This window comes from Syngnathus leptorhynchus, chromosome 1 (assembly GCF_054491065.1).
Source record: "Syngnathus leptorhynchus isolate UIUO chromosome 1, UIUO_Slep, whole genome shotgun sequence".
NCBI classification, from domain to species: Eukaryota; Metazoa; Chordata; class Actinopteri; order Syngnathiformes; family Syngnathidae; genus Syngnathus; species Syngnathus leptorhynchus.
Window position 1 is genome coordinate 10,129,560 of NC_141195.1, and position 23,837 is coordinate 10,153,396.

General features: G+C 39.8%; 2 protein-coding genes across 2 annotated transcripts in view; one reads left to right on the forward strand and one right to left on the reverse strand.

Moving 5' to 3' along the window:
• mtor (mechanistic target of rapamycin kinase) overlaps positions 1-23,837 on the reverse strand; it is a 54,934-nt gene that overhangs the window by 25,255 nt on the left and 5,842 nt on the right. The window contains exons 16-28 of the mRNA XM_085905628.1: positions 23,554-23,646; positions 23,046-23,180; positions 22,095-22,224; positions 19,982-20,232; positions 19,793-19,879; positions 17,120-17,287; positions 15,652-15,764; positions 15,343-15,505; positions 14,791-14,883; positions 14,318-14,464; positions 13,187-13,329; positions 12,382-12,544; positions 11,877-12,022 (exon numbers count right to left, since the gene is read on the reverse strand). Coding sequence (XP_085761754.1) covers positions 11,877-12,022; positions 12,382-12,544; positions 13,187-13,329; positions 14,318-14,464; positions 14,791-14,883; positions 15,343-15,505; positions 15,652-15,764; positions 17,120-17,287; positions 19,793-19,879; positions 19,982-20,232; positions 22,095-22,224; positions 23,046-23,180; positions 23,554-23,646 — 1,832 coding nt within the window. The remainder of the gene's footprint in view (positions 1-11,876; positions 12,023-12,381; positions 12,545-13,186; positions 13,330-14,317; positions 14,465-14,790; positions 14,884-15,342; positions 15,506-15,651; positions 15,765-17,119; positions 17,288-19,792; positions 19,880-19,981; positions 20,233-22,094; positions 22,225-23,045; positions 23,181-23,553; positions 23,647-23,837) is intronic.
• angptl7 (angiopoietin-like 7) lies at positions 6,800-9,382 on the forward strand. Its single transcript, XM_085918389.1, has 5 exons — positions 6,800-7,268; positions 7,853-7,953; positions 8,068-8,262; positions 8,412-8,607; positions 8,704-9,382. Exons 1-5 carry the CDS (start codon positions 6,914-6,916, stop codon positions 8,871-8,873), a joined length of 1,017 nt encoding a protein of 338 aa, XP_085774515.1. The 5' UTR covers positions 6,800-6,913; the 3' UTR covers positions 8,874-9,382.

A 23,837-nucleotide genomic window follows, 5' to 3' on the forward strand; every position in this document is an offset into this window, starting at 1 on the left:
TTTGGAATCGGATGCTTTTTCACTTTTTATAAAATGGGAGCCAAAGCTTCGATGATAAGTATAGGTTATCAATAAAATGTACATAAAGATGCTAACTTTGTTGTCATATTTCAGATAACAATTGTTCTTGGTACAAAGCATTGCATATTTACCATTGACAGAATGGTCAAATATAGAAAGCACAAGCTATGATGTAATGTCATTACATCATTTGACGAGGATGTACAGTATTAGAGTGGAACCTTGGGTTACACAATTAATTTGCTCAGTGAATCTGCTCTTAAATCAAAATGTTTGCAAACCAAATTAATATTTCCTATTGAAACAATCAAATACGCAACTAATCGGTTCAAGAAGGCCATCATTATAAAAACATTTATGATAATTAAATAATAGTTTTGCGAGCAGACAATCTCAAAATAAAAAAGCTATGAAGATTTATTGATTAGCAAAAAATAATTATTGAATAATTTGATCATCAATTAATTGTCAATTAATTAATAGCTGCAGTTCTAGTCAGCATTTATTCTTAACATGAACCTTTTGCACTGTAAATTAGACTACGTATTTTGTTCATCCTCTGAACCCACAGGTTATTCGGAATCTTGAGCAATTCTATCGTGGCAATGGTATGTAAAGTGGATTTTGTTGAAATAAACAGAGTGACTGACATCTGCCACACTTGTGTGTACGTGTGCGTTATCTTTCACCGCAAGTCCTGTGTGAGCACCCTGAACTGAACATCTGGAAACACTCCTGTGAAGGGCAACTGCACTGTACTTCCTTAATGGGAAAAGCCATGAGCGGCCACAATCAATATGTCTGTAAAATGTAGCGCGTGATAAATGCTGGTATGCAGTGGAGTTCCTGAGGACAGTGAATGAGGGCTACTTGAGCATATTTGGCAGAAATTACTTTTGACAGTTCACACAGTTGAGGTCCCAATGTGATGAAATGGCTCTCCATGTGACCACTGCAAATGATCTAAAGGTGCTGGTGCAGATGTGAATGTGTGACAGGTACAATTAATATGCACACCAGGAGATGACTTGAATAGAAACCAAATGTAGCCACAGTGAGCAATATAACTAGACTCTGAAGTCTGAAAATATCATTCACCAGCATACTAATCTGAAAGCACATTCTTAGCTGTGGGTCCAGAATAAAAACAAAACAAAAAAAGACCAACACCAAATTGTAAACCTTCATGGAGTTATCAGCACCTATTTTGTTTTCAACAAAATAAAAATGAAAAAGAACCAGGATTTGTAAAACTAAAATGAAGTGGGGTTTTTTCTTGATACAGTTTATTTTGATAACTCCTAGGAAGGTAATCATACAAAAATATCCACCACGAAATATATTGATGCTACATAATCGATCAAGAAAATAATAAACGAAATAATGAGAATATGAAAAAAATGCGGCATATCACATGATCAAACTGAAAAAGAGGTTGGCAGACCTTTGTATGCTCAGCAATAACCATGATAATTTATTTCGATGAGATTCATCATGTCTTCGTCCTAATATAAACAGGTTCTTTTGTTCAGACAATAAAAACCATGATAACTGCAGCCACCTTAGTCTTTAACACCAGCATTCAACATGCAAGACAGGTTCTTTGTATATAGTTTGCTGGGGAATTTGCTTCACCTTATGGCTCCTTGCCATATTTACCATGTTAAAAAAAACGAGTTCGTGGAGATTTGAATAATGCCAAACATTTTCAGATCCAATCATATCTGATAGGGGCAGGGAACAACAGGAACAGTCAGGGGTTAACATGTGTTAGGGTTGAATAGATTAGGTTGATCATATTATGTTGGAATGTAATCAGTGGTGATTGACCTAAGCTTGTCCTGTCTTAACAAAGTAGTAGAACAAAGTGCTAAGATATTTTGCACTGATTGACCAATTGTAGAAGACACAATCAAAGTTGTTTTGTCTACTCAACATCGTAAAACATCCCCCGCTATGATGTGATCAGAGGCCAGGTGTTTCACCCCCACCTTGGCCACCACACATGTAAATTGTCACCCCCACCCTTCTTTTCTCAATAAATACTCTCTTGCATGGGTGCAGCGGCAGACTTTGTTCGGACAGTGCTGTGTCAACAGCAACGAACAAATTCTCCACTTGCAGAATTTGTTCGGACATTGTTGTATCTACAATGACGAACAAATTCTCCACGTGCAAGTGTTCAAAGGGCATACTGTCTCCTGTGTTGTTCTTGCACAGTAAGTTAGAGTCGGAACATCTCTAACAACATGGAGACTCGAATCCGAACTTGCAATAAAATTGTCTCCTTTATCAATGGTGTTTTCAGAAAAAAATGCACCTTGTGTAAAATAAAAGACATTGTGGACATTTAATATTTCTACTGGGCATCCATGCTGTGCAACACAGAAGCAGTTAAGGTATGCTAAAATTGCCCAGATGTGGGTTTTCATTAGAGGAGACAACTGTGGATAAGAATCTTCTCTTCGATGGACCCTGGAGATTTAACTGGCCCACAGCTAAGACCATCTGGCTGCCAGCTTCCAGGACACATGCAGTCTAAACACATCCATATGACAAGACTCTAACATCATGTTCCCCTTCTTAACGATTTAGTAAGGACAGACCATCAAGACTAGTGTCAGAAAAACCTAGAACCTTGGTTCTGATTTAAAAGGTGAGGCCGTTGGAGGTGAAGGCCAAGGGCTGAGCTCTGCCAAGAAAATTTCTGAGTAATTAACTGTTAAAGCAAGTTTCGAAAATGTGCCATGTATGCAAAATCAAATTACTTGGACGGTGAATTCCTTCAGGATTATTGGCAAGCGAGTCTTCCACTAAAAGAGAAGATGAAAACCGATACCAGTTGTAAGGAGGAATGGCTCTGCAATTGACTTCAGAATGTAAACAAATTTAAGAAACCTGAGAGACCATTAAGTTAAAAAAGGACAATTTCAGACTGCATAGAAAAATATTGGGACTAAAGTTGGTTTTTCTTCATTGAATAAAAAGATATACTTTTCAGATTCAGTGACTCTGACTATTTAATTCCCTTCTGATTACTAAAACAGGCCTTTGCTCTACGTTTGCCCCCCAAATATCGAGGAAAAAGTGATGTACAGTACACTTTCTGTGAAATAAAATAAATCATCACAAATTATCTTGGCTTTCCATGATTAATGCAAGGACTGTAACTATAAACAAACCTTTGATATACTGAATTATCAGTTGATTGTACAAGTTTGATTATTTTTCAATCAAAACTTTTTGAGTAAACTTGGAAGAAAAGGAAAAGAAAATGGAAGAAAATACAACAAGGCGCTCATCTAATTGTAAATCCTGTAACGTATGCAAAGCTAACAAAGAGGAATGCCAAACCTCACTACTGGGCCTAATCTAATTTGAAAGAAATCCACTTGGTCGTAGATATATGAGGGAAGCCAAATGTTCATCTAACCCTAAATGCAATAAAACCAAATATAAAAAGAAAATCAACTGGGGACTGGTCCAGAAATTAAACAGGGCCATCAAAAGTACAGTCCAGGTATTCACGTAAAAAAAGTTAAATAATTCAGATCTTTTTACATCTGTGATTGGCTGATGATCTTTGTTATTCCAAAGACAGCTGGAATAGTCAAAAGCACACCCATGAGAAGAGTGAGAATAGTTCCTTGGAGAACTGATGGATGGACATTTTTACATATGGATCAAGGATAAACTACTTTGATGCTGATGAGGGATCTTACGTCATTCCCAACCCAGACTGTGAAAGTATACCCACCGACTCCATACTAGAGTTATGACCGTTTTTTCCAGCCATCCATTATCCAAATGGGTTTACCCACACAAGGATTGCAGGTGTGTTACAGCCTCGCCCAACTGACATCGAACAGTAGGCGGATTACACTCTGAACTGGTTGCCAGCACATCACAGGGCATGAAAAGCATAAATATTTACAGCACTAACCGTTACCAACTCAAATAAAGACAAACTTAATATGTGTAATGCTGTTCCACAGTGAAAATCTTCAGACCAAAAGGGCAAAACCCTCGTTTGAAAATGGTAAATCGCCACCATCTGTTGCCAACAGTGGGAATTAAGAGTAAAGAAGCTGTTAAGCACTCACTATTTAGGCTTAGTACAAGAGTGCCGTTTTAGTAACTCCCATACAACATGCCCACTAACTTGAGCAAACATGCAACTTCCAAAACATGTACTCTTTGGACTCTTCCTAAGTAAAGCGCCAAGACTGACGTTTGACCTCTGACACCATAAAGCTATTCAGCATGTTCTTTCACTGAACAGATTCTACTAAATGGGATAACATTAGTCCTTTCTAACACTGTGAACAGAAAAGCAACAGTTTTTGTTTTTCTTCTGTTATATTGCCTCAAGCATGTTGTGCTTTTCAGCTGGAGAAACTATTGAAACACTATCACCAACTGGGAGACTAGAGCAGACCATGTTTCCTGGGATCGTCACCTTCAGGTTAAAGGGCCAGAAGAACAAAGTGTCTCTGGTGCCCCCACCCCTTAAAAAACTGGAAGTGACCTCATTGGAATGCTGCTGTTGTTAGTGTGTGTGTGGGTCGGTCGGTGGCTGTGGGGGGGCGTGGTCTGGATTTGGTTGCGTATTAGCAATATTCTCAGGAGGATTTTTGTGGAAATATTTGATATACTCAACGTATAACGTGACAAATTGAATACAACTTATTGATATCGTAATAAATAGCAAAAGATTTACAATTCACCCTCACACACAGAAAAAATGGCAACCCTAAAGATTGTGTTTCATGTCCAACGGCCATTACATTTCCGTGCGACATAGAACCACTGGGTACGCTATTTGTGCAGGATGTTTGTCTGAGCTACTGGTTTGGAGGGTGGTAAATTGTTAGCCGCTGTAGTGGCTTGGATTTGATCTATAACAGATAGCACCTGGCAGTCATCGCTAGCTTAGGCCACCAGGACATCTGAAGGCCTGCCAAGGAATGAAGTCAGCCACTCAGAGCTGCACAATACCCCCAGTGTATTCATACAGTATAGTCTCCCAGCACATGGAAAATACTATGGTTAATTTAAGAGAAAGTCAAAAGGTTCAACTAAGTAGCAGATCATTTATTGCATTTTCTTTTCAATTTTTTTCATTTCTTTACTTTTTTTAATTTTATTTTTTTAATTTTATTATCATTATTATTTTTTAAATCGGGTCCAATGCAAGGTGACAGTAATTCATCTCATATTTATTCCAGAGGGTCCTTTAAACTAGCATATGATGGTCCATTTTAATCAAACTCATCCCCCCCACACACAACACACACACTTTTGCCAAATACAAACTCTGCAGACCAGATGACCAGACAGTGTTCTGAATGAATTGAGCAGACCTTTAGTCAGTCCTATTAGCAGATTAATTATTCTCATGTGATTCGAGTTTCCACTGCGAGATGTGTGGGTGGCACTGCTTTGTCTACCAATAGAAAGTGTGATATCTTAGCAGTAAAACTGAGGTTGACGGACCAAATAATTAGACTACAATGTTAGATCGACCCTTTAAAATGACTACAAATTTTCCTATCTATGGCAATTTTGAGAAAAGAGGCCTACCTCAATTTCCAACTGAAGCTTTGATGAAAACCATATTGCTCAAATGTTATGTTTAGCTTTGATATCCCTCCAATATTGATACATCTTAACCCATACAAGAAAGAGAGCTGGAATCAATCCTAGGTGATTTTGCACAAGAGGTGGGGTAGACTGCCTGCCAGTCAACTAAGGCTTGACACGTAGCGATAAACATATGCCTACGAGCAACTGAAGCCTTCAACGAATCTGGTCTTTCTATGTCGGAAGAAGCAGACCATAAAAACTCTAGAGGCCTCAACAAGCCACTGGTTCAAACATAATTGTTTGCAAGTGAGGAAGCCATACTCATTATTGGATGATATTGTATCAGAATAATAGATTCCTTAAAGGATTGTGAGGATGGGGTAGAAAAGGGTTAAGTTAATAACCGTAATGTAATTCAAAATGTTGAATAAGAATCTGCTGCTTTGTTTCACCCCATGAAATTGAACCCATGAGTGTTCTGCTGACAGCTTAGCTCCAGTGGGGTCACTGCTTTATACCAAAACATCTTTCGGTATATGTAGTGACAGAAAAGCCTCCAGTGAGCATTTTGTAATTACAGCATTATGTCAGCCACCAGATTGGGGAAAATGCAATTGGCTTCAAAGGTGATCCAGAGTGACTAAACAAAGGGCTAAAATCTGGTAAAGAGACAGCAGGTAAGGTAATTTAGAGAGCATGTCGCATCTCGTGAGACAAGTTAGAGGGTAGCTGTGTTTCAGTGTGCTGTTTCTAAGGGAAAACTGTGCGCTTGTAAACATACAGGCAAATGAGGACATACTTTGAATTCATCAAATTTTTCCATACAGAGCTTGACACACATCGCTGACTTTAAAGAATTCACCAGTAAGTAAATGACCAGCTATTAGCACTTCACCAACCTTCCCTGTAATTATTTAGAACAAAGTAAAAAAAAAAAAAAAAAAATGAAAAAGGGAAAGAGGAAAACTAAAAAAAACATTACATTCCAGAAGAAGAAAAAAAAAAAAAAACCCGAGCAGATTGTGAGTACAGCTTCTATCAAATGAGTGAAAGTAAATTTGAAGGAAAGGTAGAGGGGCAGGGATGAGAGAGGCCTTACATCCAGGGGGTTGAGCATGGGAGAAGGGGGAGGAACCACATGCAAATATTTAAGATGCTCCTCGAGAGGAGGTCTTCATTGAGGAAACACAAGTGAGCTGCCATTCAAAGAACAGCAACTGAGCGACCACAACTCGACTGATTGCGTCTGGGATCCAAAAACAATTTGGAACGACCAGAGTCAAACTATAGAACTATTTCTTTCAATATGTCAAAAGTCAATCTCAGCATTGTGGCAGTCACCATTCTTCTGGTGGCGGGAACTTGGGCTCAGAATCCCAGGAAGGCAGTGAAACCACCAAAGCCAAGCAAGGCTCAGTGCTGCGATGAGGTGCGTTCTCTCAAGGTTCAAGTGGCCAACCTGACCAGTCTCCTCGGAGAACTGAGTCGCAAGCAGGAGGCAGACTTGATGAACGTCGTGAGGCAAATCTTGGACCTGGACAAGCAAAATCGCCGGCAGGAAGCCAGAGTCACAGAGGCCGAGAGCAAGTACTCTGAAATTAACAACCGCGTGGAAATCATGCAGCTTCAGTCTCTGCAGTCTGCTCCACAGACAACATCAGGTGAGTATCCATGCTTTTATTGTAGAGTCTAAATAGAAGTATTTTAAAATGTTTATGTTAGAATCTCTTTGCATTGCCACTATTTCAACCCACCTCCAATGATCATCCACCATCAGGCGGTAGCTTTGCAAACATACCTGAGAAAATCATTCATTAGCCTTCTCGATATATAGACAAAATCCTTTCATTGCAACTGTTAAATCTGACAACTGTCAATCTGACTTGTCAAAGCCCATTTCAGTGTTAAAACAACACTAATCAGTGCTGCCTGCCACAGCGAAGTAAACCAGGCATGACATAATTTATTATTTCAGTAACTTGACCATGTAGTCTGACAAGGGTCACTACGAAAGAGAACAGGACAACTCGACCAAATTTGACAAGAGCACAGAGCAGGAAGGGACTTAGATTGGGCTAGATTTAAGACATCATTAGAAGACTTGTTAGAAGATATCAGAGGAATCCATCCCTACTTCTTTTACACTACTACACAGTGATGCAGGGGAGAAAGAGAATGAACTACCAGTTGCATATTTCGCTTTTAATCGTTTGGGAAGGTTGACTGACAATGTTCTTTTATTCAGATGCCATATATGACTGTTCATCACTCTACAGCAAGAACTATAAGATCTCTGGAGAGTACAAACTTCCAAAAGACGAGTTCCTGGGAACCCCTGAGCTCAGTGTGAGTAATACTGAAGTTTTCTGTATTTGGTGTTCTCTAACTTTATCATTCAGGTCCAGCATGATGAATATTTGGATTTTCACTCTGGTAAGACATACTAAAAATCATTTTTAGGTGTTCTGTGATATGGAGACAAACGGAGGCGGCTGGACTCTTATCCAGAGGCGTAAGGTTGGTCTGACGTCTTTTAACCGTGACTGGAAGCAGTACAAAAGCGGATTTGGATCCATCCGCGGAGACTTCTGGCTTGGCAATGACCACATATTCCGTCTAACAAGGCAGCCCAGTGTGCTAAGGATTGAAATGGAGGTAGGTGCTGGCAATGCCAGGTATAGACCCTTTTACGAAGAAAAAAAAAAACAAAACAATATAAAACCATGCATAAAACATTTTTATAACCACCAGTATGAGTGCAAAAAAAACCCCGATGATGCTTCAATTAAACATTTCAAACGCAGGACTGGGAAGGAGAGACTCGTTATGCTGAGTATGGCTTTTTCACCGTGGCCAATGAGCTCAACAGCTACAGGCTTTTCCTTGCCCACTATAGAGGCAATGCTGGAGATTCCCTGCGCTACCATAACAATACCAACTTCAGCACCCTCAACAAAGACAATGACAAATGTGTCGATAACTGCGCTTCATTACGCAAAGGTAATTCAAATAACGGAACAATGACAGTTTTATAGAGACTGCCAAACAACTTAACATGAATGTTCATTGTCTCAATTCAATGTCATCTCTTTGTAGGTGGTTACTGGTACAACTGCTGCACCGACTCAAACTTGAATGGAGTCTTTTACCGCTACGGTGAACACATGAAGAGCACAGATGGGATCACTTGGTATGGATGGCATGGTCCCAATTACTCCCTCAAAAAGGTGGAGATGAAGGTCCGGCCAGTAGATTTCCAGCCATAATTTCTACAGATGTACATCCTTGATCAAGATCCCATGAGATCTCAACTTACACCATCAGCCAAATGATGGTTTTCCCGCAGTTGCAAAAGGAAGTCAATTTATTTGTTTTTGGCCTGATTAGATTCAAGTCAGTTGAATGTTTTGATGGTATTTGGGGGTGGTTGTAAATTGTAGTTGTGTTTAATATATTTATCAGTAAAATATTGCATTTTTTAAAATCTTAAATATATGCTCTTTTTTCCCCCAACTGTACCACACGTGTGGCTGGATTATGACTCATTTATACTTGCAAATATCAAGAAAACGTTTTTTTGCTACTTGATCAGTAGCAAAGATACGTCAAGATGGATAACATTTATTTCATAAATGGGTGAACCCGTTTTGTTTCAAACGTTAGAATAGAGCCAAATATATTTTAATTGTGCTGCATTTTATTTTAAAACCAACTATTGATGTCTGAAATTTGTCATTTGTGAAATGTGTACAGAGCTTTAAGTATGCCGTTTTTATGTGACAGAAAATAAAAATATTTTTTAAACGAAATGACATGCCTAACAATTACCTTTGAAACATGACTCACTCAAAGCATACTATAGTATTCTCACCATTCATACCAAACCTATTTGCTTTGAGTTATTGACCTTTGACTCTGACCACTGGCATGAGGTCCAAAGGTTGCTACCACAGGAATGAAGACCACCCACAATAGACTATTCTGTCATCAAGAAACATGCTTCATGGGTTTATTTTGATCAATAAGTTTGTTAAAGCACTGATATTATTCCAAAACAAAAACAAGAACAAACAAAGAAGCTCCTGCCTCTGGGAAATATGTGGTAAGCTTGTCAGTGCCACATTAACTTAGGTTTACATCTAAATGAGACTGTAATTGTATCCCCTCCCTTTTGGAAGAAAGTACAGGTGAATAAAGTCCACCAAAAGACCTTTGGAATGTGGTGCAAGAGTCTCTAATCCAATTCTACGAAAGTCATCAAACTTGTGGAACAAACTGCAAAAACATTGTGGAGAACGATAATAATGTGAGCTTTTCCGAGTCACATCAATTATATAATTAATTGGCTAGACTAGGTTGGAGCAAAAATACATTCGCACTGTACTGCATATGAACTGCATCTGGGGTGGGTCTGTCATTTTATCAGCTTGCTATTCCGTCCAATGCACATTGAAGAAGAGTCAGCCATTTCAAAAACATGTGCAATGAAAGATTCAACGTCTCTCTGTATAGGAGACCAGACTGGGTCGAAAATGTTAGCGATGGACCGCGATAATCGAACCGCAATGTAGCGAGGGATTACTGTATTTTGAAGTACAAGGTTTTGTAACAAATATGTTGAATTTATTTAGCATCACGTGGGGCACTCAATTAGGTTGTGCTATGCTGAGGAAATGTTACTGTATTTTGGCTTAAAAAAATTATAGAAAAATAAAAGGGCAGACTACTGTAAATGACATTTTCATCATGAATTGCAGCCTTCTAAAAATAAAAATCTACGTAAACCTCATTTTAAGTTCCATTTCCAAATATTTCCATTGTGCCCACAAGCATTATAAGCTAGACATTTATTATTAACATGTGGTTCAGATCATGCAGCCCATTGCCCTATATAACATTGGCGACTTTGATCATTATAATGGAGATGGAACATGCGCAATGAACAGCATACCTCTGCAGTTCAGGATAAGGATACAAAGATAGTCTGAAATGAGCCATGGCTAGAGGGCCTAGAAAGATAGCCATGTAAACGTAACCCTTTATAGGGCAAAGAATGAAACTTAGTCAAAATTGACACCAAGGAGCATCAAATTCTACCAAAAGGATCCATATGACAATAAAATCAACAACGTCTACAGTAACCAGAAGGTCATTAACACAAACCGTGACTAATCACTTATTCGCGCACCAGCATGCTGCCTTTGATCAAAATGAAGATCAGATATCACATGGGAGTGTTTTTTTTTTTCTCCAATAAAGTCACAACTCATTAGAGCCATTTTTCATTGTGCTTTTTACACACCAGCCTGTGTTTTTTTGAATAAATGGGAAATTCTGGATAGGTGAGAACCAGATGGGGATATTGAAAACACTAGAGTGCCTGCTCCCGTCATTCATCATCATCAAGGCTCCCGAGAAAATGAAAACAGACCCCTGAGAAACCGGTCCAGACACCCATAGATGGAAAAAAAGGGCAAATGTCCAATTAGATGCCTGGAAAACAGCTTTTCTGCACGCCATTTCAAAAACAAAGAAATAATGCAAACACAAAAGAGATGGAAAACATGACCAACTATATTGAAAGGTCATGGGGGGTCATGTATATTGTATTTTGATTTTCTCATTTTTTTATCAGAAATGAACAGTTGGCCTGTGTCTCAGTCACCTGTCAAACTTGATTTTTCTGACAATAACTGTACTTAACTACTAGGGAACAATCAATAGAAAAGAGATGTGAAACTGGCCTCTAAGTTCTCAATGTTAATAAAGTTACCAAATGGTATTTTAAATTGACATACAATCACTAATATTTCATTAAAAACAGCAAGACATTCCACAAAGCATTAAATATAACCAGGAATATCCTTCAGAAATTCAAAGTGGTAGTACAAGTGAGTTAAAAAACGATGGAAAAACCAATTAATGTGAAGCTTATATTGCAGAGAAATTGCATCAGATATGGTGATAATTTGTTATGCGTATGGAAGATCTTGTTACGTTTTGTTGTCTTGGGATCTGTATGACTCGTCACCTTTCTTTTGCCATTAGATTGATGTGCTTCACATGGAGGAAATTAAGGAAATGAAGATATAAGATCTTAGCAGTTCCGGTAATAAATCTTTAGTTTTAGCTTTGGCAGAAGTCTGTGCTGTGATATGTTTATACTAACCACTCCTTAATTTAACTGTGTCGTAGGCACTTTGGTCACACTACGATCTTCTCAGCATTCACAGGCAATCTCAATTAGGAAATGAATTTCAACCTCCTACCTGATAAGGGATTCCAGGATGAGGGGCGATGGTCCTTTTTGAAACTCCAGCTCTTTATAATGCAAAGCTTTGGCGTAAGCGCGGCATTTGGCAGCTCTTTCGCCGAGCAGCACGATGCCATTGTCATCTCTCAATGGCAGAGGCCCCTGGAAAAGATAAGAATTTATTTCAAAACAAGCAAAGTCAGCTGAGGAAGTTGCTCTACATCAACGCACTCATATGCACTGATGAGCTAGTTGACCAATTTTGCCAGATGAAGTCTTATGTACATGTAAACAAACTACTGACAATTGTAATTTCACAATGACCTTATGTGTACAATTACATTCTGCAAGAGGATTTTACAATTCAGCCATTTGAAAATCCACTAGGAAATTTTCAGAGGACCCTTTCAAACGACACATGTCCAAAAACACATCCCAAGACTTCACCCAAAATATGACCTCTCTTATCCCGCCTTTTAATTACACCGGTAAGGTTTGGGAGTTTACTGCTCAATGTCGACCTTGTCACTGTGCTCCATGAACTCTGCCAGGTTGAGTAGCGTCTGCGTGACTTCCGCGATGTCCTGCGACGTGAGCGCTAGCTCGATGCTGCGAATGAGCTCATCCTGCTGGTCTTCACTTAGCTCGGACCAACAGGAAAGGAAAGCCGCATTGAAAAGGTCCCTATGGACAGAGATGCACAAAATGTTCAAAACACATTCACTTGGAGCTGTCATAGGAGGACATAGTCTTTCAAGTACCTTACAAACGCACTGATTAACCAAGCACAATCTGCTTCAAATTTACTGTCATTTGGTCACATCTGGAAGCTACTAGTGCTTGCAACCAGTACACAGATTCACAACAACATTTGCCTTGTTTTTTGCTATGCTCAGGGCTAGCTATTCATAATACATGTGCTACAAAGTGAGCAATTCTGTTTTCCATTATTCTGGGACAAATAACAGCTTGTTAAATTCTAATTCTTACAGAAGTAACAGGGAGTTTTATAGCGTCAGATAACCCAGATGGACAAAAGTCACAGCCCTTAATGAAATGTCAGATTAATCAGGGGTTAATTAGAAACCGTACTTCACCCCGAATCTTAACTCTTGATGCCATTTTGGATAGTCTATGCTTCCTTTGTGGGAACACTTTGTGGAAGGCTTTTTTTTCATGGATCAACGGCAGATGACAAACTTAAAATCTTTGTGCAAACAGGAGATCAACACCACATTTTCTTCCATCTCCAGTTCCTGTCTGTATCCTTTGCCAGGACAGGTGTTCTAAGACTTTAGTCTGTGGATGACTAATGCGGTGGTGTACCTGGCCAGTGGGATGTAGGTTTGAGCCAACGACCAACACGATCGCAGCGCTGGAGAGGAAGACTCCTTCAGGAGGACAACACTCAAGCGTCTCAACCACTCCAGCCAGTCATCTTTGGAAACCTTTCTCGCGGCGCCCCAGGCCTGTGAGCAACAGATCGTTTTCGGAGGCCTTTGAGAACTACGTGGGAGCAGTCTGTTGGATGACGGCCATGCACACATGCATTTCTGACGTGAAATAGTTCAAAGAATGATAGATTTGATTGATTCTAAATTGCTTCTGGTCACAAAGCTGCGGCGAACCAAAACAAAATCAAATACGGTTTCAGTTCTTCCGTTACACAGGGAATGATGTTAATTCCATGCAATGTAATTCATCATTGACGCCGTCAGAGGACAATGTTAATACAGCAGTACTTTGACTTGCTCGTTGTAAACAGTCATGTTTTAAAATCTTAACTCAGCACTTGCTTGACCAATTTCCATGAAATTAGGTGTGGTATGACTGAAAAAGCTTCATTGAGAAGCACTGGTTTGTTGGTCAGTTTGTCAAAGAAATTATGTAAATACTACATAACATATTTTCCACAAAATTTGCAGAGGGAATAAAGGTGCAGCTAGAAGAACTTATTTTCATTCTTTGCATCACTTGCACAGCTTTTGGTATCACGGAAGGCATTTGGCCCCTCCTGGCCATTCCTAAGGTCTTACATCATCTCCGACAAACCAGAAAGTTGCAGCCAACACATGAACGGAGTGATATACAAAAACAGGAAGCAAACTGGAGCTTTACATTATTTTGAAATCTGTCAAAAGCTCTTCATTTTGAGTGCGGTATTATCCATTGTGCTATGCTTTCAGAAATATCTTTGGCGATGCTACATTATTTCTTGTGCCTTGGAGTTGTTGCTGTTCTTTTACATATCATCAAGGCTTTCAGTTACCCTGTGAAAATCTGCACTCAATAAACAGCTACCCACTAGGCTTTAGTGTTTTCCCTTTAATTTGTCACTAGCTGTTTTTAAGTCACCACCTCCAAGTTAACTAAAATGTCTTGCACACAAAGCTGTGGTTGGTTTGATTCCTTAATTTGCCCACACTGCTGTTTTTCTTATTTCTTGTTCTTTCTGACCTTCTGAAGTGCTGTTGTGCTGACGTGAAGTTTCTTCATTGGTCCTGCTTCCACCGGTCCACTGACCAACGTGTCACCTTGGTTACCGCGAAGATGGCGGTGCTGGAAGATTAGAGGATTCTCTTCCTCCTCTGCTAGAGTATAGCCCTGTTATGAACAGACATGAAAGGACCACACGCATGAAAAAAAAAAAATGAAAAAAAAGAGGCCACACGCAGACTAAACAGGGTGACCCGGGAAAAATGTTTTGTGAATTAACAAGCGCATATCTATTCTTGAGAATTACTATTAATCATCTGTTGATGTTACAAATGAATGTAAATGGTTTTGTTCGATCTTTATAATTTTTTGGGGGGGAAAGTTTTGCATTACCATATGACTGTTAAATACTTAATTAGGGCAAATTAGTGTAAAGATGTATTTTTCATTACTTTTCTGTAGTTTTACTTCATACAACAGGGAGAGGTGCTCACCTTGACAATGCGACATATGAGTATGTCATAGCGTTGATGGTTGATCCGGTGCTTCAGCATCACTTTATTTACCATGGGGATGAAGATCTGGTACTGCAGATGGAAGCAAGGTGAAGGAAAGTAAATAAAAGGCGACTATATAAGGACTTAATTACACACTTAATTTTGTTTACCCTTAAATCCCTTTACCCATAAACCAAATAAATGAGGATCAAACTACTCATGGGGCTTACATCAAAAGCTTCCTTTTCGCATGTTGCCAGACGTGGCTACATGAGGAATGCTAACGATAGTGTTGATGAATGAGGAAGGGTAAAGCCTGGGAGGAGGCCGAGTAAATGTGACCTTATCCGCGCTCATAAACGGAACCCCCCCACTGACAAACAGACCATGACATAAGCTGTCTAACGGGAAGTAATAAAGGGCGGGGTGGGGGGGTGGTGGGGGGGTGCAGGGATAACTGAAATACCGTTCATACAGCAGTGGGAAGGCGGGAAGCGTTCTACTGAATAATCACTCCATCTGAGAGCCCCACTGAGAGCAAAGAGCTACCTTTTTTCCCAACTGGAACACGAGCGAAGACAGGGTGTCCATGGACGTGGGGCGCAAGTCGGCCGTGCTGTCAAGCGTCCGGACGATGGGGTGGATAATGCGAGACGCGTAGTCGGTGAAGTCCAGGGATTCCGTTAGCCTGTCCAGAGTCTCCAAGGCAACCCTGTGACACCGAGAAGGAGAAGGAAGGGGAATCAAACATAACTAACACTGTAAAGAAAATACCAATAATAAACATATTGCAAAGAACATGTTCGAATAGAGATTTATGAAAACACAACACTCCATTGACAGACGTGTGGTACAAACTTGCGGGCCTGCAGGGGCACATCGAGTGCATCAAATAGCTTGACAATCGGAGGCAGCAGCAGGTGGAGGTAGTCATCAAGATTGGCACCGAAAAGCTGGATAGCGTTCAGCAGCTGCAGATGAAAGCACACCATTCAGCACAAACATCTTAAATCGGTCTCTTATGGCATCATCACTGGAACAATAAACTGGCAACCGTTGGAATAATTGATAGCATACTCGAATCTAAAAAGATTCTTCAGCAACAATCCCGGTGTGTTATGAAATGTTGCGCGTAAGAATACCTCCAGCTGGTAAAACATATTGAGCAAAAGTCGGCGCCCCTTTTCAATGCGCACATGGCGCGACAGCAGGAAGCAGAGGTGGAGGCGGGCAAGGGTGCATGTGCATGCTGATAGACGGCCGTACTATAGAATGAACGCTTCCTTGGAATGATGGAAGTGTGTTTTTCATTTTCCTTTGGATTAGTGGGTAACCAGAGCCCCATTTCCCTAAATTTTCTACAATCCTCTAGAGTCAAATCCAGACCCAGATCTGACTCATAGATGACCCAGTCTACAGGCTGCAGTTATCTAATAATACAGCCTCGGAGACTAACCGGTAGCGAGGGCAAATGCACTGCATGTGACCATTTAGCATACTATAATGTCGTTATGGCCTGACCTTTACCCTGAAACATGAACCATTTTTCTAGGAAAAAAAAAAAACAGATCGAAGAGTGAATGGCTGTTGCAGGTCTGCAGTTTTTGTCTTTTGGCTACTGCATTACGACCAGTTGAGCCCTTAATGAGTTGAATGGAGACAAAAGAAGACAGAACTGGAATCTAATCAACTATATCGCAAGAGGCAACAGCCCACAGGTACAAAGTTGCACAAACATTGCATGACGATACAAGACAGGTAACAAAAGGATAGATTCACTTTGTTTGGTTACTCAATAAGACAACCGTCCTCAACAAGGTGCATTCACAGAAGAATGTGTGACCAGAAGAATGTATACCACAGGTTGTGTGACGTAAACCAGACAGCCGTGTTTTCACTTCATATCCAAGTTAAGGTAAACGGCTTTATTGTTTTTATATAGTGGAACATCCGTGGCTTACTTATTTTCTTCTTGTATGGAATTGAATGAGAAAATTATACTGCGTAAATTCAATACAGGTTTTCTGAAGGTGGCAACTTGACCCTGGAACTAATTATTTGTATTTCAACTATAATCACAGTAAACCACATACATCAGTAGGTCAAGTGTAGTTATATATATAATTTCGTCACCCCATAACAAAGTGGTATACATTCGGATGATTCAGATTCTTCCGACCTGATGCAATACAAAATTTCAAAAACTATACAAACGCATAAAATGTGAGTGTTTAGGAGGCGCATGTCTTCACCAGCCGTCATTGTTTCAAGTGGTGAGTCTCAAACAAAGATTGTTGTTTTTGTGAGAGCACAACCCTGCACTTACCTTAATAGTAACACCGCGTCCAGTGCTGTTGTCATGCATGAAGACACGCAACATATGCGGGATGAGCTGTGGAAGGTAAAGTTTAAACTCTCCCCCCAGGGCCACCACAATCTGTTCGATCAGAAGGATGATGGTGTTCTGCATGGGATTGTTAGGTGTCCAGTACTCCTGAAAAACAAGTGTCCTTTAGTTTACCCGCTAAATCTCGTAAAATAACCATAGAGTATGCATTAGTTATTTTGTTTGCTAAGATATGAGCAGGAAGAGTTCTACGAGCAGACATGAGTCGCAAGACTTTCGCAAACTATACTCTAGAGATGGACTTGCAGTCATTCCAGTTTTAGTATCATTCTTCCTTTCTTCTTTTTCTTTGCACCCATGTGGCACAATTACTCAATAAAAAAATCAGATAGTCTTAAAAACAGTAATCAGCCTCTTTCAAAAACATAATTGATTTATTTGGGAAATAATATGATTTGTCTATTGATTTACCTCTTATTGTTTACTTCTGTGCTGTTGCTATTCAATGTTGACGTGAGTTCAAGGCAAGTGTGCATGTTGGTTGTTTCAGTCATAAACTAACTAAAAAAAAGCGTACACTGATAAAATAATAACTGGCCAGCAAAATATCACTGTGGCTTAAAATGATCAGAAAGTCCGATAAAATATATGGCACAAACCAAATGACATTTAAGTAAAAGAACAGCGCACAAAGTTGAAGGTTGTTATAAAATATGAGTGACCTTATTAAACGTTATTCCAATTATGGAACATGTGTAATTTTTTTTATGTGCGGTATCGCATATTCAGAGTGTGGATTCCAAAGCCTTTAACCGGCTCTGGTCTAGTGATGAGGATTTATGGGGGTCTGAGAAAATGGGACAAAAGGTTTTTCTTCTGAGTTGGAGTCGTTTTCATGCGTTGGATCCAGGAAAAGGGAGTGTCACAATATTAGGTACGGTCAGGAGTGGGAGAGAGGTGAGAACATTTACTGGTAAGTAAGATGACGTCGCACTGCTGTAAGGATTTTGACACTATTTTAGGAAGAGTTGCTAGGCATGACCACTGTGTTCCTAAGAGATACTGGCCCGTGCAGTTAAAACAGAGCACCTGAAGTACCAACGACTGATGTGGGTGTTTTTGCTCAAGTAGCCACGGGGCAAACGCTGACTTCCTGCCTTTCCAGCCTGTAGCTGCTGACTACCGAGCAAATGAGTGGACGGTCGGAATGACTATTCCAGCCCCCTCATCTGGATGCAGCAGTTAGGCTGAAAAAAAAAAAAAAAATGAATAGATTCTTTGTTTCACTTGCCTTTTATTAACTCGGTGGGACTTGAGACACAGCCGCGTGGTTCTTTCAATAATTTCTCTTGAGGATTTATCACCATTGAAGAAGTGATTTTAAAGTTGAAAACAAGTACACATACAAATAAAGTCTTATGATATGTTGTGCCTTGCTATTTAATTGTGTTCCAGTGCAGAGGACTCTTTGGCATCATGTGATAAGGGTAAGTGTCATGAGACAGTTTTAAGAGTGAAAAAGAACTGGAGAATTTGCGTGGAAAGCATATCTCAGAGCTGTTAACTGCAGCTACCAATGTCATGTGTAATGAAGTGTGTGAAGGAATTGGGAGGCTGGAAAAGCCTGAATGGAAAGATTTGAATGACTACATTTGATTGAACATTTGACATGATTCTTCAGGTCCTCCCTTCAGTGCCATGTTGTGTAATAAACTGCCTGTGATGTGCTCTCTTCTGTGACGTGGGGGACAGACGTCATTCATAGAGGCTGAACGGGTTACAAAAGAGTCAAATCCAGAGCACAACCTCCACCTTGAAGCTGCTAGCGAACAGAGACTGAAGTGATCACTGTTTGAAAACCGGACGTCAGAGAACACGAGCATTACTTCTGATAAACCTCTCATGACAGAGCATCCAACTCACAAAACCTTGAGAAAATACATGTATGATGAAACCTTTCAATTTGAATTTTTAGTGCTGATTCTGAATCTGCCCTTGTTTTGTCTCTAGCACATTAGGGTTTCATAAAAAACACAATATGTAATATAGTAATATATTTAGGAATACGTATTATTATTATATTATAATATTTACAAATTAGAAGTTCTGCATCAGGTGGAATGTTCTTTTTAAATGTAATAAAATCCATATTGCAGGAGCTTTTATAGGTCAAACTGAAAAACAATAGCTGAAAAACCTGATGTGTTACAACACAAGTAAAGATGTTTCACAAATCAGTGTCAATAATACTTTTAGGGACACACAAAGGCATCTCTAATTCAAGATGGCTTTTGACCAGTGCTATAGATAGCAACAACTGGAAAGTTCTTTATTACCACGTGGGCTCTGTTATCGTTAAGACTGAAATTGCAAAATAATGGAATGTATCCCAAAAGGTATTTCGCTGTAGGCTACTCTGAAAAGAATTTACAGTCATCCCAGATGACGAATCAATAAACATGTTCCAAATGAGAGAATTTGAAAAAACATCTGCAACCGGTGCTAGTCCTTTGCTCTAAGCTTCTCTCGAGGTCTTCCTTCTTCCCCATTGCTCATCTCATCCGTGACTTATTAAATCATTGGAACATCCTCGGTGATGAGGAAAAGTGGGGACGGTAATTACAAGGATGGAAAGTAAACATGATTACTCACTCTGATGAGGGTGAATATGTCATCCATGTAGGGGCGGATGTGGATCTTTACAAAGCACACGACCATTCCCATCTGCTGAAAGAGGAACTGGCGAAACACAAGGAGGAAAGAGAGTAGGCTAGGTGAATACCGGTGTTATCAACTCCAAGGAACGCGATACCATCCGAGCCCACCTGGAGTGCAACCTACCTCTCGGATACTGGCATCACAGACGCGAATCACGTTGAGAAAAGTGGGCATGACCTGCGGTAGGAACTGGACGCACTTGAGGCCCAGAGACTTGAAAATGAAGGTGACAGCCTGGACAACCATGGTGTGGTGGTTCGACAGTGACGGATCTCTCAGGATGCGCATCAGAGTAACGATGGCCACGGCGGGGTAAAACTCATCCAGGGGCAGGTTTCCCATGTTGACCAGCATCTCACTGGTGCTGTAGTCAGCTGGGATGAAAAGAAAATGACAGGACATGATGGAAACATGAGTAACCGGATGTGACCGTCGGGAACAGTCGTGTGGTCTTTCTCAGTCAATCCGCACGATTTGGATTCCCACACCAGCTCCATGGATCTGCTATTTGAACTACTACACGACAAATAGCTTCTCATAATGGATCGCACAGTCCCAATATTTGTGAGAATAGTGAAAATTCACAAATGGCGGGATACACAACTTTATTTAGTTGTCCCTTTGTAAACTGTATAGTAGTGCAGTTTTCTATTCAGTGCATTTTATGAAGACCAACGTCAGCATCTACATGTTTATTTTGTATAATATTTGAGTGCTGGTAATTCAAGAATTTATGGCAATTGTTTTTGTAATAATCCATTACCTTGACATACCATAATCTCAAACTTCAAATGACAGCTGTTGGTTGACTCTTGGTCCCGGTGTCCTTCTGAGAAGTTTTGTGATTTTTTATTTTTTCAAAGGTGATGCTTATAGTCTTATTATGGACACTCAAATGTGGAGCACTAGACAGACGTCTGATACTAGACAGATGTCTAATATTCAGGGTCTCACTGAGCTTCTGCAAGAGCGTTCATCTTCCTGAAGACTCAGGGCTGTGGACATACTTAACAGACCGTCAATTGGCCAGCAGACTGAAGAGAGAAGCTTTGCTCTTTGTACCTTTTCATGTTCTAATCTACAACTTGTGGCAGAAGATAGCAAGATTATTTAAATAACGTTAAATAAATAATAATGTTTATTTAAAATAACTAATCAATAACTAATCAATGTGGTTAAATGCAGTCACTGAACCGATGAAATTGAAATCATTTTGAGCAATAGTGATAGTAAAAATCAGTTAAAGAAAAGATGGGCAGAACCAATGACAAATGAGACAGGCAAAATCAGTGTCCTAAAAACCCACACTCCACTAAATGACCTTCATAAATCTGCCAACGCATAAAACCTGATCCTTCAGGTCTGGCTGGACTCCATTAGCTTTAAGGACAATCTGGTAAAACTATTACCATACTGGAAGTCAAGACACAAGCTGGGATGTAGGCGGAGGTTCTCAATACACATGGAGATTCCGTGTCAAAATCTATCTTACACAATTATCGCTTTATCTACTTTCCAAGATGTATTTGTATACTTAATTCAAGCCCTTATTTAAGTCAGAACACATGATTCTGAACAGTGATGGATAGCACAATTTATGCAGTGGGGAAGCTGGTGAATTACAATTTTCACTCTTGCACAATTAGATACCCCGATAAAAACCCATAATACAAAAAGAGCTGATCAAGTCAATCCCAAACTATAGAAAATGTTTTATTTTACATGCTCAATGGCCTTTACACACATCTCTGAAAAGTTAACTGCGCCGTCACATGTTCTGTTTTTAGAACCCTACGCCTTCCAAAACCATCCACAGGTTTGCAGTAGCAAATGCACTGGATCCTTCATGCCTCATTGAAATATACAGTATATATTTTCAAATGTAAATGTAAATATAATCTATTTTGGCTGGGCTATAAATGTCTTTTGGTCAGCGTGTGTGTTAAAATCTGGCAGACACTGCAAATTTCCATAATGACTAATTACACTAATTATTACACTACTACACTTATTAAAAAAATGATGGCTCATTGTCCCCAGGAGTGAATAATGATCAGAGAGGTTTGTTACCCTGTGATGTGGATGTACAGAGCAAACCTTCCAGCTGCTGGGAATTTAATATCGCTTTTTTTTTTTTTTAAGAACAAAAAAATTGCACTGTTTAACTAATCAATATTGAGAGTACAATAAAAAGTGCTGCCTACGCGAAGATTAGTTTCTGTGTTCATAGTCATACCTGAATCCTGACTGGACTTTGACTCAGAAAGGCTGACTGCAGAGGCGTCTCGTGACTGGTCGATCATGCCAATGTTCACCTTGTGCTTGTACGGGTCCAGAGCTCCAAGCAGGCCAAGAACTCGGATGGCCTGGAGGAGGAGGGGATACAAACCATGACAGTAAGTCATCTAAGTAGTGGAAATCTGCAAATTTGTATGAATATTTTCTGAAAACACACAAGCCCCAAGAGCAATGACAGAGCACAGCCCCACGCCAAGGCTATTAAGGGTTACCGGCACCTCAAATGTTTTCCTCATTTATTCTCTTGTAAGTGGAAAAGTAGGATCTGAATGAAACATCGCCTCTTTTTAACTACTGCAAAATATAAAAATAACCAGTTTTGATTTTTTTTTCCAATCGCTCAAAAACGAGTCCGTAATGTGACAAAGGACGGCATCAACCCCCCCCCAAAAAAAGGGGAGAAATAACACAATTTCAGCTCGTATAAAATAGGCTACAGTAAAAATGTTCCTCAGTAAATTAACAACCACGGTATGGTTAACAACTAAGTGGCATATGCTGCGGCTGGAGCTCAATTATTTTTCTTCTTGTTTTCTATGATACTATTATTTCTAAGGATAAATTTACTTGTCATTTTTTCCTCTCCAAATCACATGCACTCTTGTACACTGCCTTCCCTAATTCTCTCGTTATGTAACAGGTAGGGAAACAAACAATTACTAATTACATCATCGCGCAAAATTTCATGTCTCTACGGAAAAGTAGGAAAGCATCTTGGAGTGCTTGTATTCATGTGATGAGGACTCATTGGTTGAAATAAAAACAGACAAGCGGACATTGTTTAGCATCTGTGAACTGCTGGGCCTCATTAAGTGTCGCTGAACTCGAGTGATTGTGTCGCTACCAAGGAAAGCGAGAGTAACACGAGGACAGAGGCACTCGTGCATACCTCTCTCCTGATGCCTTGATTCTGCTCTGTCTTCAGGAAGTTGAGAAGCACCTCAAGAAGGGAAGGGTATTTTCGGTAGGGCTCCACCACATAGCCTGTGCTGGCCACCTGTTGGCCCAAGGTCCACAACGCCACCTGGTGGACAGCCACAAGCAGACTTGCTATATGGACCAAAACAGTAATTTGGCGCGTTCCTTTCATGATATCCTAATTTGTCGGTTACTCTGCATCACTTGTACAACTTTTTGCACTTTAATTACCGATGATATAATGTTACTTCAAATGTTACCAGTACAGACACTGGGAAACCCATTTTATTCTCTATGGAGAAACACAAACTAATATATAGAGCTTTATTACCAGTGTGTTTAGTTTTTGGTCCTGAAAATACTAATTCAAACACTATTCTAGCTTTGGTGTGCAATTGTTTTTAAATATCATCAATTATGCCCATCTGTGCTTCCTAAAACAGAAATATAATTCCAGTACTTTGAATAAGTTCACCTACCTGTCTCTTGGCTAAAGAGGATGAGTCCTGCAGCATGTCCATGATAATAGGAAAAAGCTCATCCATCCACCTCCTCATCTCCAGACCGCTCACCTATACAAGACAACACAGAGGATACATCACATTTATTTCCCAAAACTGTTCTCTCAAATTCATTTTGACGAATTGCTCTTGCTAATTAGGCTGCATACATTTTCCGCATTTGACACTTGTGATAAATCACTTTCACGGTATGTTTTGAATGTTTGCATTGAATACATCATCTTCAAAATAAGCTTTTGCTT

Coding starts and splice junctions, on each gene's coding strand:
- angptl7 (XM_085918389.1), top strand. CDS start 6,914: ATGTCAAAAGTCAATCTCAGCATTGTGGCAGTCACCATTCTTCTGGTG. Junction 7,954..8,067: donor TGGGAACCCCTGAGCTCAGT/GTGAGTAATACT, acceptor AATCATTTTTAG/GTGTTCTGTGATATGGAGAC. Junction 8,263..8,411: donor TGCTAAGGATTGAAATGGAG/GTAGGTGCTGGC, acceptor TTTCAAACGCAG/GACTGGGAAGGAGAGACTCG.